The sequence below is a fragment of the Panthera pardus genome, unplaced genomic scaffold (genome assembly GCF_024362965.1).
Source record: "Panthera pardus isolate Hobbes unplaced genomic scaffold, ASM2436296v1 HiC_scaffold_11, whole genome shotgun sequence".
NCBI lineage: Eukaryota > Metazoa > Chordata > Mammalia > Carnivora > Felidae > Panthera > Panthera pardus.
The window spans coordinates 44,916,049-44,934,922 of record NW_026526666.1 but is presented as its reverse complement, the minus strand read 5'-3'; the positions used below and the strand labels follow the sequence as shown (position 1 = coordinate 44,934,922).

Sequence of the window (18,874 nt, the reverse complement as noted above, 5' to 3'; positions counted from 1 at the left end):
TTTTTTGAAGTGGATTAGAGAATAAGCAGATATTTCAGTCATAACGTTCTGTTCTATGTCTCACTAAATAGCATCTGGTTTGTCATAATATAGTTGATGTTTTCAAGAATACCACTTATCACTATTCTGTTGTCTATGTAGATATTTCTTTAAATATTGTGGGTTTCTTATTATCTGTGCTTAAATTTTAATAGGCAGATGATTTTAAAGTGTGCTCTAAGTAAATCTCCTATTCCTATGCATTGGAATTGTGAAAATTTTCCCTCTGTCTCTAACACTGTTCTCCTCCCCTTTTGCATAATCAACTCATATCCATCTTTCAAGTTCAGCTTAAAAGACAGTTGCTCAAGGAACTCTTTCCTGAATCCTCTAGCCTACTGTGAAATAACACTGCTATGCACATTCACAGCATTTGCTACCTTTTCCTTCCTAGAACTTGGCCAAATAAAATTTGAGTCAGCATTTATATAATTAATTTTTCTCTTTTCTACTAGAAATTGTTTATTACAAGATTGAGGACATTTATATTTCAACATTACATCTCTCATACCCAGTTCCATTCATTTATTCAAAAAAATATATTACATACTTAATATGTGATAGACACTGTGCTAGGAACTGAGGTGAAACAGTGAGTTAGACAGTATTCCCTTGCTCTTAGGAAGTTTGTATTTCTAGCAGAAGAGACAGGTCATAAGCAAGAAAACAAATAGAAACTATCAGATAATAAGTCCTATGAATAAAATTAAAAGGAAACACAACAGTGAGTAAAAAGTTTAGGACACTATTTAAAACTGAGAAGTCATGGAGGGCTTCCCTGGGAAGATGTTACTTGAGCTGGTATTTAATGGATGCCCAATAAATATCTATAGAAGGAAAAGTAAGGGGGGAAAAAGCCAAATAAGAAGAAGAGAAAAGGAGGAAAGAAGAATGCTAAGTGACTTGGTTTATATAGTGTTCTTTTGGCAAAAGCATTCGTGATTGTGGATTGTTATCTCAAAGTGAAGAAGGACTGACAGCATTCTTGTTTGAGCCTGGTGATTAAGGGACAAGAATATGGGGAGAAAGGGATGTGTGTACCCTTTCTTATGAAAGCATCTTTCAGATTTAAGTGATGAGATGGTGTAGCAAATCTTGAATTTTTCTTGCCTCTAATTTAAATGACAGTGTTTAGACCAGAACTGGCAGGAGGAAAAACAAACATCAGGAGCCATCCTCTGGTCCCACTTTTCAATGCTTTTGGAAGATGAGTTTTTAACATGCAAGCAAGGGGAGATAACAAAATTGAGCAAAGCCTCATCTATACCATTACTGTGAAAGTTTTCTTCTTTGAGGCAGTCCAAAGAAAGGCTGAGACTGCTCCTTTGATCACCTGGGCATTTTGGACATGTGAAGTCAATAAGAATTCCTTAGCTTATGTAATCAAGACCCAATCCCTATGTTCTCCACCTCAGACCCAGGGGGCTTCAGAGTCACAACATCTGGGAGAAGATCTTAGTACCAGTGTCGTTTACTGTTAATCTTCAGACCTAGTACTTAAAATAATTTTTCATAGCAATAAACAGCATCTGTTATTCGTAAGACGAAGTGGTGGGGGTGGAGACACAACTTTATAGGGATATAATAAGATGGGTCCTTTTCCTTCTTGAATAATTAGGAACCCTCTGTTACATATATGACCATGACATACATAGTAAACTGTCTATGTAACAGCCCTTTGAATGGACGTGTAGCCTTACACAACAACCTAGATTTTAAGATACAGATATTCAGAAAGCTGAAAGGAAAGCAATTTGGGGTTGGGAGAAATAGCTCCCAAGTATAAGGAAAGCAACAGGAGATGAATTAAAGGGAAAACATGGAATTTGAATGGTACAGACAGACTGGAAGAGTGGGGCGCAAGATATGAAAGACACTCCAAGCTGGCAAAAACCTTCATGGGCTCCAGTGAGTAATTCTCCGAATGTGCAAAGCATTATTATAACTGCATTAGGCTAATAGCATAGCAACCTCCTGTTTTGGGTAAAATACTTGGATGTAGATAGTAAATTCTTAGATATGGGAAAACATTTTATTTAATTGGTGGAAGTTTGATTATCTCTGGATGTGTTCCATTAGTGTGCCTTGGTTATCTGGGTATATCCATTATCAGGAGTTTGCCTTAACAAGTCCATTTAGTGAGTTCCATCAAGGCACTTTTCTACTTAACTCCTTGTGCCCAAGTATCAGGGAGCTGGGCCCTAGTGGTTTTCAGGTTTCTTTGCATACACTTTGGTAGTTTGTCAGAGCAGTGATAGCAGTGGAGAATTTCCCATACATGTGCGCCTCAGCCCATAGTTAGCAGGAGGTGGGAAATCAGGCGGAGATGCCTTCCAGAGCCAAGGGGCCTCTTGGCATTTCCCTGGCAGCCTCGTGCTTATCATCAGCCAGAACCCAGGCACTCATTAGGCTCTTGATGAAAAGCATCCCAAAGAAAATGCCAGCAAATTGTGCCACTGTGCTGGCAGGAAATTAAAACTGCTCAGAGCAAGTGGAGCCAAGAGAGCTGTTGAAATGAAAGGTAACATCAAGGGTGTGATCACGGACTTACACAGACGGTCAGGATTCAAGATGCGGCTTTCTGCTTCACTAGGGAAAGCAGGAGGCCCTCTCCCTCTCTGCTGTCAGCCACAGTCAGTCCAACAGAGAGGCTGAGACAGGCAGGGATGTGGGCTTTGTGAATTAAGCTTTGTTATGCTTGGGTAAATGCTTGGGGTTTAGGTTGTTTTATTTTTCCCAAAGGAAAAACGGAAATAAGATAATTTGTTTTGTTTTGTTTTGTTTTGTTTTTTTGTTTTTCTTGGTCCCAAACACGTAAAGACCAAATTAAGTAAAAGAACAACTTAAAGCAACACAGGTCCTATTAAAGTGGGGGCAGAAAGCATAGAGAGGAGCAGACAAACCTCAGAACCTATGAATCTAGCAGCAGGACAGATGAAGGGGAATTTTAATTCCAGATAACTTTTTGTTGGTTGTGCTACTTCTATCTTGAGATTAAAATGACCATCAGCCCTGGGAAAGAAAGGGAGGTGCACAACAGGAAGCAGTACCAACACGCAAACAGAGCACACTGAAATTTTCATCATACTGGGAGTGGTGGCAGAGTAATGCCCCCCAAAACTGTCCAGGGCCTATTTCCTGAAGTTTATGAGTATGCCGCCTTACATGGGAAAGGGGAATTAAGGCTGCTAATTAGCTGACTTTTAGAGAAAGACTATCCTGGATTATCCCAGTGAGCTCTGTGTAATAGCAGGGGTCCTTAAATGCAGAAGAGGGAGGCAGAAGCAGAGGTCAGAGTGATGTGGAGTGAGAATGATTCAGCCAGCCATTGCTAGCTTTGAAAATCTAAAAGGGGGGCCACAGCAAGGAATGTCAGTGGTCTTTCAAGGCTGGAAAAAGCAACAAAATTGACCTTCCTCAAGAGCCTCTAGAAAGGAATGAAGCTTGCCAACACCTTGCTTTAGCCCATTGAGAGCTATGTCGGATTTCTAACTACCAGAGCTAGAAAATAATACAGTTGTGTTGTTTAAGCCACGAAGTTTGCAGTAATTAACAATAGTAGCAATAGAAATGGAATATATTGATGTTTAGAAAATTTATCTGAAGTTCCATAAAGGAGTTTCCAAGTTCATTTACAATTCTTGGGGCTAAACAGTAAGGCAAAAAGCAGTGAAAAGATCTGAGAGGCATATTTATATCTTAAAATTGTTAGGCCTATCACATGCATTATCTCAATCTTTACAACAGCCTTACGAGGGTGTATCATAGTTCTAACCTGTAAATAAGGATCTTTTTTAAAAGGTAAAACAAGTCATGTCCTTCTACTAATTAAAATCCTTCAGGGGCACATAGGTGGCTCAGTCAGTTAAGCATCACACCCTTGATTTCGGCTCGGGTCATTATCTCACAGTCGTGAGATGGAGCCCCACATCAGACTCCTGGTGAGTGGAGCCTGCTTGGGATTCTCTCTCTCTCCCTCTCTCTCTCTGCTCCACCCCTGCTCACTCGCTTACATTCTCTCTCACTCAAAATAAATAAATAAACGTTAAAAAAAATCCTCAAGTGTTCCCCATTTCACCTACATTAAAATCCAAACTCTGTCGTAAAATCCAAAACTCCACATCAGTAGCATCAAAGTGTGGACTCCTAATCAGCATCACTTGGGACTTTGTCAGAAAAGCAACTCTCAGGTCCCACTGTAGACCTTTCAGTCAGAATCTCTGGGGGCACGGCTCAGGAATCTGTGGTTTAACATGCTCTCCAAGTGATGCTTAAACACACTAAAAAGTTTGTGAAGCACTACCTGACGTGATGTGCACTCATCTGTTTCTCCAGCCAAGTCTGGAACCACTCTCATCCTTGCCTGTGATGCTCTGGCCACACTGGCCTTCTTTCATTTCTGAAGGTGTCACATTTGCTCCCATCTTGGAACTTTACATTATCTGTTCCTTCTGCCTACTAGTCTCTTTAGAAATTTGCCTATTGGCTAATGCCATTCGGGTTCTGAGGTTTCCCTGATTGTGATCACGGGAGAATCCAAAGAAAAAGTGGGAATAGGACTGGCTCCTCATTATTTCGTTATAACCTATGTCTGTGATTTGAGAAAATTATAGATCTACCAGTCACAAATTGAAATCTACGTATAAGAAAATGAACACCAGTTGTTAACTCGGTAGATTTAAGTTTTGCTACAAATTTTATTAATCGTCATCACAATGTTGTTTTTCTTGAAGAAGCTGGTGTTGAGATATTACATTTGGAAAAGCTTTTTTTTAATGTTTATTTTGTTTATTTTTGAGAGAGAGAGAGAGAGAGAGAGAGAGAGAGAGCGAGCAGGGGAGGGACAGAAAGAGAGGGAAACAGAGAATTCAAAGCAGGCTGTGGGCTGCCAGCACAGAGTTACAACACCTGGTTTGAACTCACAAACAATGAGATCCTGACTTGAGCTGAAGTCGTTCGCTTAACCAACTGAGCCACCCAGGTGCCCCAGAAAAAGCTTTTAATGCTACTTAGTATCTTAATTACTCCATCTCATGATCTTGCATGCTCTATTAAAATCTTTTTCTCTTTTTGAAGGGGGATTTGGTAAGCAGGCATAACTCTCAGCATATACTGTATACATTAGCTAGGTGTTTTCTGAATCAATGTTAACTATGAACCCTCTGTGATGGATAAGCACTTCTGCTTTCTCAATTCCTAAAGTGTACCATTTTTACAATGAGTTCTGTTGCATTTCACAAGTCTTTTGGCAGGGTCTTTAAGGCTGACTTTATTTTTCTCTTGTATAAATTAGCTTCAGTAGATTATTTTTATAGTTAAAACATAATACAATATCAAAAAGTTTAGTTCTATTTAAAATCATTGGTCTACTCAGAGGAGCATTTAGCATTTTTTATCTTACACAATAAGTACCTATTACAATTAATAACACCCCCCCTGCCTAATTTTGGTGGTGTTATGTAGTAGAAATTTATTTCTCGGTTGCGTAAAAGTCTAGTGTGGGCATTTCTGGTCAGTAGATGGCTTTCTTCCATCTCCCATCTCCCAACCATCTGCATCCAGCCAGCAGATAGGAAGAGTAGAGAAGGTCTTTTTCTAAAAGCCCAGAGTTGGAAGCAGCATCACTTTTGCTCATGTTCCCTTGGTGAGAATTTCTCTCAAGGCCATAACTAGATGCAGGGATGACAGGGCACTGACCTCCCGGGGTGGACAGCCATTCCCAGTGACAAAATCACTACATGAATGGGGAGTACAAATATTGATAGCAAGCCAGCCAGCTGTCTCCTGTCACAAAAACCTATGTAAATTATCTTAGGGCCATGTTATATACTGCAGTTGCCAATGAAATGTAATGTTCAATCAAAGCAAACTCATCCCTCTTTCCTGGTTACCATATGTGCTTTTCACCCTTTTAATGGTGCCCTTAGCACCTCATATTTCCTCATTTAAAAATTCTCATCATTATTCAACTACACTAAGCTTCTTGGGGATAGGACCAGAGTCACTGTTCTTTGTATATCCCCCACCCAGTATAGTGCTTAACATAGAGTCTCACATGTAGTAGAGTCTCAGTGAATTATTTTGACTGACTGAATGAATGAAAGTACTACATTCCTATTGCAGTATATTATCTCTTAAGATAGAGCCTGTGCTTCAAGCTGTCTCTAGTCACTTTTGAGTTATATGGTGAGCTGAATAAATCAAACAGAAGTTAAGACTCTTTGTCCTTTTTGTCTTTTCATGAAGGACATGATCCGATTGTCACACTCCTGAAGCATTATAAGAGACCGCAGGATGAATTGCCCTGTAATGAATATTCTCAGCCTGGAGGAGGTATCACTTTCTTACTCAGTTTTTGTTGTTAGTACAATATTGTGCCCAAAGGTAAACCTTTTTTTTTTTAATGAAATTTATTGTCAAATTGGTTTCCATACAACACCCGGTGCTCATCCCAACAGGTGCCCTCCTCAATACCCATCACCCACCCCCCCCTCCCTCCAACCCCCCATCAACCCTCAGTTCATTCTCAGTTTTTAAGAGTCTCTTATGGTTTCGCTCCCTCCCTCTCTAACCTCTTTTTTCTTTCCTTCCCCTTCCCCATGGTCTTCTGTTAAGTTTCTCAGGATCCACATAAGAGTGAAAACATATGGTATCTGTCTTTCTCTGTATGTCTTATTTCATTTGTTTCTATTACTATTATATTCTGGGGTTAGAGAGGAGGGCATGTCAGATTAGCTTTATTTTAAGAAAACTTATGTCTGGGTGAGGCTGAAAATAAAGAAGCCTTCACTTGGGGCACCTGGGTGGTTCAGTTGGTTGAGAATCCAAGTCTTGATTTTTGGCTCAGGTTATGATTTCATGGTTTGTGAGATCAAGCCCAGCATCTGGCTCTATGCTGATGGTGTAGGGCCTGCTTGAGATTCTCCCTCTCTCTCTGCCCCTGCCGCACTCACGCTCTCTCCTTCTCTCAAAATAAATATACTTAAAATGAGAAGGAAGCCTTCATTTAAGCTGTTTTTCTAATTTACCAATCTGCAGTTCCTTCAGGTTTAACTAACATTCCCTGGACTGGGTTTCTATGAGGCTTATGCATGACTAGGAAGGCCTGGGTGAGCTGAGAGCAGTCATGTTCCATTTTAGTAATCTATTAAGGCAGGCCAGAGAATATCATACCCAGACACAAATTAAATCTGTTGGAGTCTGCTAGACCTTGTTTTTTTTGTTTTTAATCTTTTTGTGTTCTCTCTAAATAAACACTCACTGTGCAGTTTCAGTATACAGAGAAAGACCTGGGTTAAAGCTATATTCTCACTTGGTTTTCTTAGCAAATTTCTTTTGTCACCTGCTTCTTTTTATAATGTTTAATGTTTGTGTAGAAAAAAATGATGGCTACCTTCAATTCTATAATCTAATTTGATTTCTAGATGGCTCCTATGTGTCTCTTCCATCTCCCTTGGGGAAGATTAAAAGCATGACAAAAGGTATTTCAATATGGGACAATTGTTACACTTTATCACTCAGGATAACAATTGGCTTACATATAATAACTTTCTATTTTGTTTCACATATTATACATGATGACTATTTTGCATGCATAAATAATATTACCAACAAGCCATTCTTCCCACAGTTAATCTTACCTCTGTACTATTTTTCATATGGCATCTTGCTTCATGAAGGTATAACAGTGAGAATTTCTTAAGTATTAAAGAAAGATCAAGTTCTTAAAGACATTTGTACTTTCAATGAAATCTAAATTACCAATGTTAATATCTTTGAGGAGAATTGGGAATAGGTTTGCCATAGGAAAATAAATTTGAACAAAGAAGTTATTTTTCAAAAGACCCCAAATAAGTAATACCTTGGAAAATTCTTGTGTGGATGCTGCACATAGAAATAAATAGCATTGAATCAGGAAAATTTTTAAAATATATAATTCAACTATAAATTTATATGTAACTAGAATTTGAAGTTTTTTTAAAAAATTATCTTTGGTTTGGGATGTTTCCTCTGAATGATTCACATACTTATTTTTTGACATCTAACTGGCATCCCTTTGAGATTTAGCTGATGGATATTTGGCTAAGCCTACTGTGGTAGGCTTCTGGGGTTGACCAGATAAAACTCCTTATCATGATGTGATACGAACTGTACTCCGGGGTTGCCATGTCAGGCAGACAAGCCAGTTATTGATCAGATTAGGAATAAACCCTTAGCCCTGATAACAAAGGTCAGAGAACAGAGACAGAAAACTAACATGACTTTAATGCCGGGAATAGGGATCATTTGTGATAAGGTTTTAGTATCTCCAAAGAGTCAACTGTATTTGGAAAATTAGATGTTACTGGGGAATGACATTTTTCGTTAAGTAAAGCATGTATGTAAATCATGTGGACACATCCATGTGTGCTTTTTAATCTTAAAAAAGAAAATAACAATTCCTATTTGCAGAGAAGGCAGATGTCCTCCTCCTAAGGGCTGGATTACCCTCACATTTCCATCTTCAACTCTCAGAAATTGAGTTCCATGAGATTATCGGCTCAGGTAACCTAAGAAAACACTAGTCTGCTGTTAGTTTCAAGAGCTCAAGATAATATGTGTTTATTCATTTCTCTTAAACAATTTTAGGTTCTTTTGGGAAAGTATATAAAGGACGGTGCAGAAATAAAATAGTGGCTATAAAACGGTAAGCGAGCAAATGAGAAAATTTAGTATCAGACTGGAGTTGTGAACTTTAAGAAGCATATGCATGGCAAGCCCCTTGTTTTGATCCATCTGTTGACTGAGGATTCCCCACTCCTGCCATTTGCAGTTACCGAGCCAACACCTACTGCTCCAAATCAGACGTGGATATGTTTTGCCGAGAGGTGTCCATTCTCTGCCGGCTCAATCATCCATGTGTAATTCAGTTTGTGGGTGCTTGCTTGAATGATCCCAGCCAGTTCGCCATTGTCACCCAGTACATATCAGGGGGTTCTCTATTCTCCCTCCTTCATGAACAGAAGAGGTATGGTTCTCTTGTTCTGACTTATCCTTTTAAGTGTCATTGGAATTATCCTTGCAACACCTCAGAGACTTTCTGCTTGGGTGACCCTTTACCTTCTGACATCTCTGAATGCTAGGAAAGGTAGCATTTTAAAGATGGCTAATAATTTATGCCCAAGAATTATGTTTTAATGAATAGAAATATTTCTGTACTTTCTTAACAGGAATTCAGTTGAAGATAACAAATCCAAGGAATTTAAATTAGCAACTGAAGCTTACACTAATTAAGTTAATATGACATACCAATAAAGCAGATATATGTAAGCTCAGAATAAAATAATTATCAGGGGTCCAAGCATTTATGCTTTAAAGTTAAAAAAGAATAGCCCTGCACAATCAATTCTAATTTACTTCCTAGATATATGCATACAATAATCAGAGTGTGGTTTCTCTCAGTTATTAAAATAGAATCAATTTTATATTATTATAAAAAATTAAGTATAATATTATAAATATTATAAACTCAAGTAAAATATTTTAAATATGTGGAGTTGATATCTAAACTGATTTAGAATTAAGCATTTTCTGATGTGGAAACCTATTTTTCCAGATTTTTTTGAATTTTTAGCTTAATCTTCAATAAAGCAAAAAAGGCTGAAAGATACACAGAATAACAAATCACACACACACCATTGATTTCTTTTAGAAAGATCTGTTATTGGCTTTGACCATTTCATTCTCACTAAATCTTTTTTTTTAAATTCTAGGATTCTTGATTTGCAGTCTAAATTAATTATTGCAGTAGATGTTGCCAAAGGTATGGAGTACCTTCACAACCTGACACAGCCAATTATACACCGTGACTTAAACAGGTATTCCCCCCACCTCAAATAATGAACATAGGATTGTGTAACTAACTGGGAGTTTAAGACAGATTTAAGTGTCTCTTCACTGAAGATATGTGAAGATACAGTGCAAATCAGTTTTCTTCTTTGTGGGTAAGGGGAAAGGCTACTTACTTTAAGGCTAGGTGATAGAAAGTTTTGTCATTGTCTTTTACAGAAATAGAAAGCTATATAACTGCCTCTCAGGGATCTTTCAAATCTATGAGAAATGGCCACAAAGAGAATGATGTCTGTAAGATTCACCAGCTAGCTTGTTCTCAAGTCAATAAAGTCAGATCAAAAATTTAGGTCAAAGACTATTATAGCAGGTCTCATACAAAGTCAGGTATTATAAGAGGTCCTGATTTAAATTACCTACTTTTGTGCTACCATTCTGGTATTTTTCTAATAGTAAATTCAGCCAAAAACACAGCAGCTCATTTACCTAGTTTTCATGTGAAGTTATTTTTGTGTGGGTCAGAGACTTGAAACAAATACGGAATTATAGTATTCTAGGGGTAAAACCCCAAGGGATTTCAAAAAAACTATAAAAAAAATTTTTTTTAATATTTACTTATTTCTGAGACAGAGAGAGACAGAGCATGAGTGGGGCGGGGCAGAGAGAGAGGGAGACACAGAATCAGAAGCAGGCTCCAGGCTCTGAGCTGTCAGCACAGAGCCCAACACGAGGCTCGAACTCACAAACCGTGAGATCAGGACCTGAGCCAAAGTCGGTCGCTCAACCGACTGAGCCACCCAGACACCCCTCAAAAAAACTTTTTAAACAGTGAAAGCTTTCTAAGCAAAGTCTTACAAGAAGGCCAATATACAAAATGTAGCAGCTTTAGTTGAAGGCAGAATGCAGAGTACAGAAATCTGTTCACTTACCATTTTCTACTGCCCAGGAGGGAGATCCCCAGGCCACGTCTGTGGAGTCCCAAAAGAGCTGTGGAGAAGAGCTGGACAACCACTGATCTAGTTTATGAAACGAGTCAGATTATTCAAAGGCAATAGTTTTCATTGAATGATTATCAATAACATTCATATAGATCCCATACATAATCTTTTGTATAAAGTCCACAATTCTGAGACTACTAAAAAGTAATCACTCCATTCAGCCTTTTGTTCAACAACTATTTGGGGATCTACTATGTTTGAAGCCTTTATACTTGGCCCATTAGAGCTTATGATGTGAAGCTGCCATACAATCCATTCTCAAGGGCTTTTCACAGTTTTAGTAAAGCAGAGAAACACTTACCTAGTATGTTTTAGGTATAAAGTAACAAGTTCCATAAGAGAGACATTTTAAAATTCGATAAAATTTCAGAAAGAAGAATATTAACTACTTCTGAGGAATTTAGAAACATCTTCATGAAAGAAGGGACATTTGAACTTGGCTCCAAAGGATGGGTAGAATTTGGGAGAGTAGACTAGGCTTAGAGAAAACATTAAGAAAATAGAGATTAGAATGTTAAAGGCATATACAGGAACAATGAGTAGTTTATCTTTAGTGGATGAAGTGTCTATGAATGTATGTAATATGTGTAATGTAGGAAGCATATGATTGGGAAAGAAATTCAGGAAGATAAATTGGAACAATAGCACAGAAATCAGTGAATCCTAGACTTTAGGTAGTTTAGACTTTGTTCTGTAAGAAAGTAGGCAGTGCAAATGGTTGAGCTAGGAATCAGAAGTTTGGAACTGTGTTATGCAATAATTAATCTAGCATCATTGGAAAAGATCAACTTGATGGGAAAGTCAAGAAACTGATGAAGCAGTTGTTGCAGTAATCTAACTGAGAAGTAATGAAAAGCAGAATTTTACTAGTGGCAGTGGAAATGAAAGGGAGGACATATTAAGGATAGGGGAGATAAAATAAATTAGATATGAGAGTGAATCTTAGATATTAGAAGTAAATGTGTGTGAGATTTAATCCATTTAAAATGATTAGTTTTCATACAAAGGTCATTTCTTTGTTGTTATTAGGTTTTTGGGTTTTTTTTTTTACCTCTCTTTTAAAAACATTTATGTTAATAAATATTTTTTTCTTTGAGTTTCAGTAAAAATATTTAGGAAATAGATTTAAGTGATAAGTTAGCATAATATAAACTGATGATTTGTGAGTTTTAGGAGTGTTATCTTATCATCACAACCATTTTGGATGTGGTATTAAAACAAATGAGTGATCATCGAAAGTTTTGTCTAGCTGTAACTCTTCAATTATGGGGCAATTGAATGTGTATTCTGTTGCCCTGTGAGTAAATGCAAGTTGTTACCACCAGGTTGTAAAGCAGGACCAAAAATATAAATGATGATTAAAAGTAGAAATAGAACATTTACTGTGTAACAGATATGTTTATATTTACAATTTTTCTGTTTCTAATAATTCAAATGCTTTAAATCATACCAAAAAGTCTTCAAATTTTATAAAACACTGTTTCATAGGTGCACCCAATATAATAGAGTCCTAAACTATTGCATTTATTATTTGTGAACTAGTTTTTACTAATCTTAATCTGCCAACAATAAAACATTCAGTTTTTCAGATTAATGCAGATATAACACTGTATATTGCTCAAAAGAGTATAAGTCTTTCTGCTTAGAGGGCTTACTACAGTATGGTTGGGTACATAGAACACGTGCCCAGGAAACAATTTATTTCCCATGTAAGGTATAAAATTACTAGGAACCAAAATGATTAAGTGGCAATTTTACTGGAAATCAAAGGATTTCGAGTAAGTCAAAGATCAAAGTAGAGTGGAAAGCTTCCTGGAGGATGTAGGGCTAAAGCTGGACTTTGAAGAATAGGCGTGTATCTTCCCTCAGTGTTCTCACAGCATACTAACCCTTGCATGTCTACAATGCTTCTGAAGTCCCACTGAAAGAGGTAAAAGGAAAGATGCCCATCAGAGTGAGGAACTCGGACATGTTTGAGTTTTTGTATTGAAATGACCTGTTTACATTTTTCTTTTTCCCACTAATCTGGGTGTGTCAGGGCTTCAAGAGCAAAGATCCTTTTCTCTTTATCACAGAGATGTTCAATCAATGAGTTTTTAACTGAACCAAGTTCTAGGGGCGTTTTGGTGAATAGCGTTTCAGGAAGCAATGGCATAGTTGGTACAAGTATGGCTACTTTTAGGTAGTCTAATTTTCCCAATACTTTTTTATGGTGCAAAGTAAAGAGGCTGTTTGAGCTTATTGATCAGCTTACAGAGAGGGGACACTTCTGTCTTTGGTTTTGTGGTTGTTGATTTATATGAGTGAGAGGAAGGAACTCTGCCTTTCCTTTGGCAAGCTTCTCACCATACAGGTCTGGAAGTTAATTTTGATCTTTAAGTATGTACTAAGGAGAAGTTGTAGGAATGAGTAAGGAAGTGGTTCTTTCCAATGATGATGATTAGAATGATGATAATACCCACCATTTATTTACCACTCACAATGTGAAAGGAAGTCATGTATGCTCAGTTAATCTCAAGACAATTCTATAACATACCTATTATTATCTCCACTTTACTGATAAGGAAACTAATTCCAAGGTGACATCCATAACATACAGTATTTTTAACATTATATTATGCTGTCCCAAGAACAACAACAAAACCAAGTCAGAACAGAGAGATAGACAGAGGTTGATGGTACTAAATAAGCATCATCAGCATTTACCAACTTTGCTTTTTGTGTTTCCTGTGACCCAAATAATTTCTCATATCATCTCCTTGTGTTTCTGTGTCCCTGCTTTATTTCTTCTTTTACAACCCATGTTCTTTTCGTGTGGAACAGAAAATCTATATAATATGTTTCCTTTGGTCTATAGTGTTTAAATATTTTTTAAAAATTTTTAATATTTATTCATTTTTGAGAGAAAAAGAGAGAAAGAGCCCGAGCAAGGGAGGGGCAGAGAGAGAGAGACAGACAGACACAGAATCTGAAACAGGCTCCACACTATGAGCTATCAGTACAGAGCCTGAAGTGGGGCTCGAACTCACAAACCGAGATCATGACCTGAGCCGAAGTCAGACGCTTAACCAACTGAGCCACCCAGGCACCCTTAAATGTTTTTTAAATGTATATAGCTTTAGACAGGAATGCACTTAACAATTTGTTGTAGACCCCACTACCTACCAACTTACCAACTTATACTTGGCCCAATTTATACATTCATTTTGTAGCATTGGAGCTTACAAAACACGGTTTACAGCTAACGGCTTTGAGGCTTTTTACTGAATACAAACAGCTCTCTGTGTTTCCTTGGAAAAGTACATTTTCCAAATTGTTTGACATTGAAACCAAAATATCATTGCAAACATATATGGATCAAATGAATGGTCTTTTCCCCTGTATAAGTATATATAACAACACTGTATGCAATGAAATAGTGATACTTCCATCATAGAGCGGCCATTGTACTCCCATGAGATATGTATATCAAAGCATTTTGTAAACTGTGAAGCACTATACAAATGACATTTGCTATTGCTATTAACCCTTCACTTGTTCCCTTATATGTAGAAGATGGAAAATACTCTACAGTATTCTCATACATATCAATATTTCTTTTTATGTAACACAAGTAATTAGTTGGGGGTGTAGGTCTACATCTGAGAAAGACTACTATTGATTTTTGAGTGTCAGCTTATTTGGGTATCAATAAAGGAAAATAATGACAATTTAAAAACAGCCAACTTACTCATGACAAATGACAGATACTATAAACTGACAAAGCTGGTAAAGGCTAAAAGAAGGTTAATTTTGAAGATCACATTTAACTAAATTTGTGAAGGTTTCAAAAAGCATGAGAGAAAAAATTATTAGTAAAAAATGTTTAATAATTGTTTTTAAGCTGATGTGTGGATATGCCTTTCAATTGAATACACATATAAGAGCCTTGCATTGAAAAAAACTCAGTCAAGTACAAATAAACGAATTGTTAACAGTTTCTTCTAACTACTGAACTGTTGGGTACAGTGGTATTCCTTAGTTCTTATAGTCTACTCTCAGCTATGCCTTTCCCTGGTGACTTTCCCAATAAGTGGTTATGTAGAGTTTAATATTCACTGGCAAATATTACCTTGCAAAGAATTCTGAAGTTCTAAATGCAAACCAATTGATTACAGTGCAATAATTATAGTAGATCATGAAAGAGAATCCACTGAAACTCATGAAATCCTTCATAACTCTTTGTAATTCTCTAGTATTAAACCAGTCACAGTGACATTTTAAATTTTGTCAAAATTTTCTCATCCATTTCCACTTTCAAAGTGGAATGAATGAATTAATTAATATGAATACTTGAGTGCTTAATATGAACCAGAATCTGTGCTATGCCAAGGGATACAGCTGAGAATGATAGCCCTTAGCATTTTTTTTCTAGAAGAGCTTAGAAGCTAATGAAGTATTTTCCCAAATTTCCCTATCATAAGCATCATCTGGGACCCTCATAAAAAAAACAAGGGGTGCCTGGGTGGCTCAGTCGGTTAAGTGTCCGACTTCGGCTGGGGTCATGATCTTGCGATTCATGAGTTTGAGCCTTACATCCGACTCTGTGCTGACAGCTCAGAGCCTGGAGCCTGCTTTGGATTCTGGGTCTCCCTCTCTCTGCCCCTCCCCCACTTGTGCTCTGCCTCTCAAAATAAATTAAAACATTTAAAAAAATTAAAAAACAAAAATTCAAAGACTCCTCCTTTAAAGGCACAGATTGAGAATGTCCTAAAATGGGCCTAAGAATCCATACTTTTAAACAAGATTACCAGCTAATTCTTATGATCAAACAAGAAGGGGAAATATTGTCCTAACAGTTTTCTCAACCCCAGCTGCACATTAGAAACTTTGGGAGAACTTTAAAAAAAAAAAACAAAAACCTGATGCTTCTTTCATCAGAATTTCCAGAGGTGGGGCCCAGTTACCATATTTTTATAGAGCACCCCTGGTGATTCAACCTTTGAGAACAACCTTCAAGTCTCATGGCAATTACACTAACCATTTGCCATACAGTCTCACCCTTCTCTGCTGCCAGAGTGGAGTGGGAATATTGAGGAATTAATTCATAGTAGAATTCTAAATGTTTTGAGAATAATTGCCCAAAGTACAGTATAATCATTCATTCATTCATTCATTCATTCATTCATCTATTTAATAATGAATGCAAAAGACTGAGTCCAAAGGCCCATGATACCTACAACATAGAGTAGATCCCAAGACCCAGCAGTTTCCATAGGAGTTGTGCTATATATACTTAAGGTACTCTGGAACATCTAATTTCTAATTTGTGGTTAATACTAAAAAGTTCCCAGGAGTGTAGAATCTTCAAAGCCAGCCAAAACAGAAGTATAAGTTTCAATATTGGACAATTGCAGTACACACAGGTGATATGGGTATTCAAGACTATAAACTCTGGAAGAATACAGAACTATATATAATAAATCAATACACATATAGAAGGATAAAGACTCATATAAATTGTGTCTGTGTATTATGTATCAATACACATATAAGCATACACATTTGCATGTTTTTGTAAGGCTTCCAGCCTTTCTCAACTGGAATCCTGAATGAATTAAGCCCTATGGAAATGATTTGAGGGACAATTTTCTTAATTCTCCCAAGGATGAGACATAGCTATACCATTCGAGATACATAGAAGAGAAATGTATTCATTACCTACAATGGATGCCTTAGAACTTAGGGCCTCAGGGTTAAAGAGGTGCCAGTAGTTCTGAAATGTTTTTGTCCAAAAATATAATGTGAGTTCAGATTTCCAGATTAATTTTTAAAGCAATCTCTGTGCATTTCATTACTGCTTTGAGTAATAGGGGAAAAAAGACACTAAACTATTCAGTTTTCTAAGATGAAATCTGAATTTGTTATTGTATTATCTGCTACAATAATAGACTAAAAAAAAATGGATAATGGTCCCAAAACAATAGAAATGTGTATCTTGATTATGTGAATAAATAGGTTGTTGGTGTGGCACCTTTCCATGAAGTCACTCAAGACCCATTTTTTTATTTGTTTTTTATTTTTCATTTTTTTTTATCTTTTTAATATGAAATTTATTGTCAAATTGGTTTCCATACAACACCCAGTGCTCATCCCAACAGGTGCCCTTCCCAATACCCATCACCCACCCACCCCTCTCTCCCACCCCCCATGAACCCTCAGTTTGTTCTCAGTTTTTAGGAGTCTCTTATGTTTTGGCTCCCTCCCTCTCTAACCATTTTTTTTCCCTTCCCCTCCCCCATGGTCTTCTGTTAAGTTTCTCAGGATCCACATAGGAGTGAAAACATATGGAATCTGTCCTTCTCTGTATGACTTATTTCACTTAGCATAACACTCTCCAGTTCCATCCACGTTGCTACAAAAGGCCATATTTCATTCTTTCTCATTGCCACATAGTATTCCATTGTGTATATAAACCACAATTTCTTTATCCATTCGTCAGTTGATGGACATTTAGGTTCTTTCCATAATTTAGCTATTGTTGAGAGTGCTGCTATAAACATTGGGGTACAAGTGCCCCTATGCATCACTCCTCCTGTATCTCTTGGGTAAATTCCTAGCAGTGCTACTGCTGGGTCACAGGGTAGGTCTATTTTTAATTTTTTGAGGAACCTCCACACTGTTTTCCAGAGTAGCTGCACCAGTTTGCATTCCCACCAACAGTGCAAGAGGGTTCCCGTTTCTCCACATCCTCTCCAGCATCTATAGTCTCCTGTTTTGTTCATTTTAGCCACTCTGACTGGCGTGAGGTGATATCTGAGTGTGGTTTTGGTTTGTATTTCCCTGATGAGGAGCGACGTTGATTATCTTTTGATGTGCCTGTTGGCCATCTGGATGTCTTCTTTAGAGAAGTGTTTATTCATGTTTTCTGCCCATTTATGCACTGGATTATTTGTTTTTCAGGTGTGGAGTTTGGTGAGCTCTTTATAGATTTTGGATACTAGCCCTTTGTCCGATATGTCATTTGCAAATATCTTTTCCCATTCCGTTGGTTGCCTTTTAGTTTTGTTGATTGTTTCCTTTGCTGTGCAGAAGCTTTTTATCTTCATGAGGTCCCAATAGTTCATTTTTGCTTTTAATTCCCTTGCCTTTGGGGATGTGTCAAGTAAGAGATTGCTACGGCTGAGGTCAGAGAGGTTTTTCCCTGCTTTCTCCTCTAGGGTTTTGATGGTTTCCTGTCTCACATTCAGGTCCTTTATCCATTTTGAGTTTGTTTTTGTGAATGGTGTAAGAAAGTAAGACCCATTTTAAACATGTGGCTTCCAGAGTCTCCTTTGAGGTCATCTCCATTCATGTGAGCAAAAATGAAACAAGGGTATGTGAGACACGCATGAAATGTTTTACAGGCCAGGCATTGCAGTGTCATGCATCACTTTGAGTTACATCTCATTGGCTAGAGCTCAGTCACATGGCCATGTCTTACTTATGTGTCCAGAAGAAGAGGGAATGAATTTTCATGGGCAGCCCATAGTCCGTGCTACCTTCGCCCTATTTGCACTAGTGATAATAATTTTTACTAGGGTTACTAGATTTTAGGTAAAGATAATAATTGAGAAGCCTGGTCTAGATTTGCATGAATCAATTGCACTAATATAATGTTAATTGCATGCTAAATATTTTTTATGAATACAATTACACAATTTATAAACTAATACCACTAATCAGGAAATATACCAAAAGCTATTTAATAAAGCATATTACGTATGAGTTAATTTTGAAACAGTTCTTTTCACTTACTTTTGTTGGTTACGTTGAAGATATGAGAATAGCTTTGGGAGTGTGGAGACATATGTCCCTGAATCAAAACATGGTTCGAGAGCAAAACATGTACTGTAATGAGATACAATAGTATAGAATAGACTATACAAATTGAAAACAGAAGTAAATTCCATGTGCTCTGTGTCAATTAAAACATGCACACACATTTTCCTTTAAGAGTGAAAATTAAAACACAGAAGGACTATCATCAC

The 18,874-nt window shown here is 37.2% G+C and overlaps 1 protein-coding gene across 3 annotated transcripts in view; it reads left to right on the top strand.

Annotated features, from left to right (window-relative positions):
* TNNI3K (TNNI3 interacting kinase) overlaps window positions 1-18,874 on the top strand; it is a 292,685-nt gene that overhangs the window by 111,924 nt on the left and 161,887 nt on the right. For all 3 annotated transcript variants that reach the window (XM_019448877.2, XM_019448876.2, XM_019448878.2), the window contains 6 exons: window positions 6,286-6,372; window positions 7,464-7,520; window positions 8,491-8,583; window positions 8,668-8,725; window positions 8,852-9,046; window positions 9,792-9,896. In XM_019448877.2, the coding sequence (XP_019304422.1) occupies window positions 6,286-6,372; window positions 7,464-7,520; window positions 8,491-8,583; window positions 8,668-8,725; window positions 8,852-9,046; window positions 9,792-9,896 (595 nt within the window). The remainder of the gene's footprint in view (window positions 1-6,285; window positions 6,373-7,463; window positions 7,521-8,490; window positions 8,584-8,667; window positions 8,726-8,851; window positions 9,047-9,791; window positions 9,897-18,874) is intronic.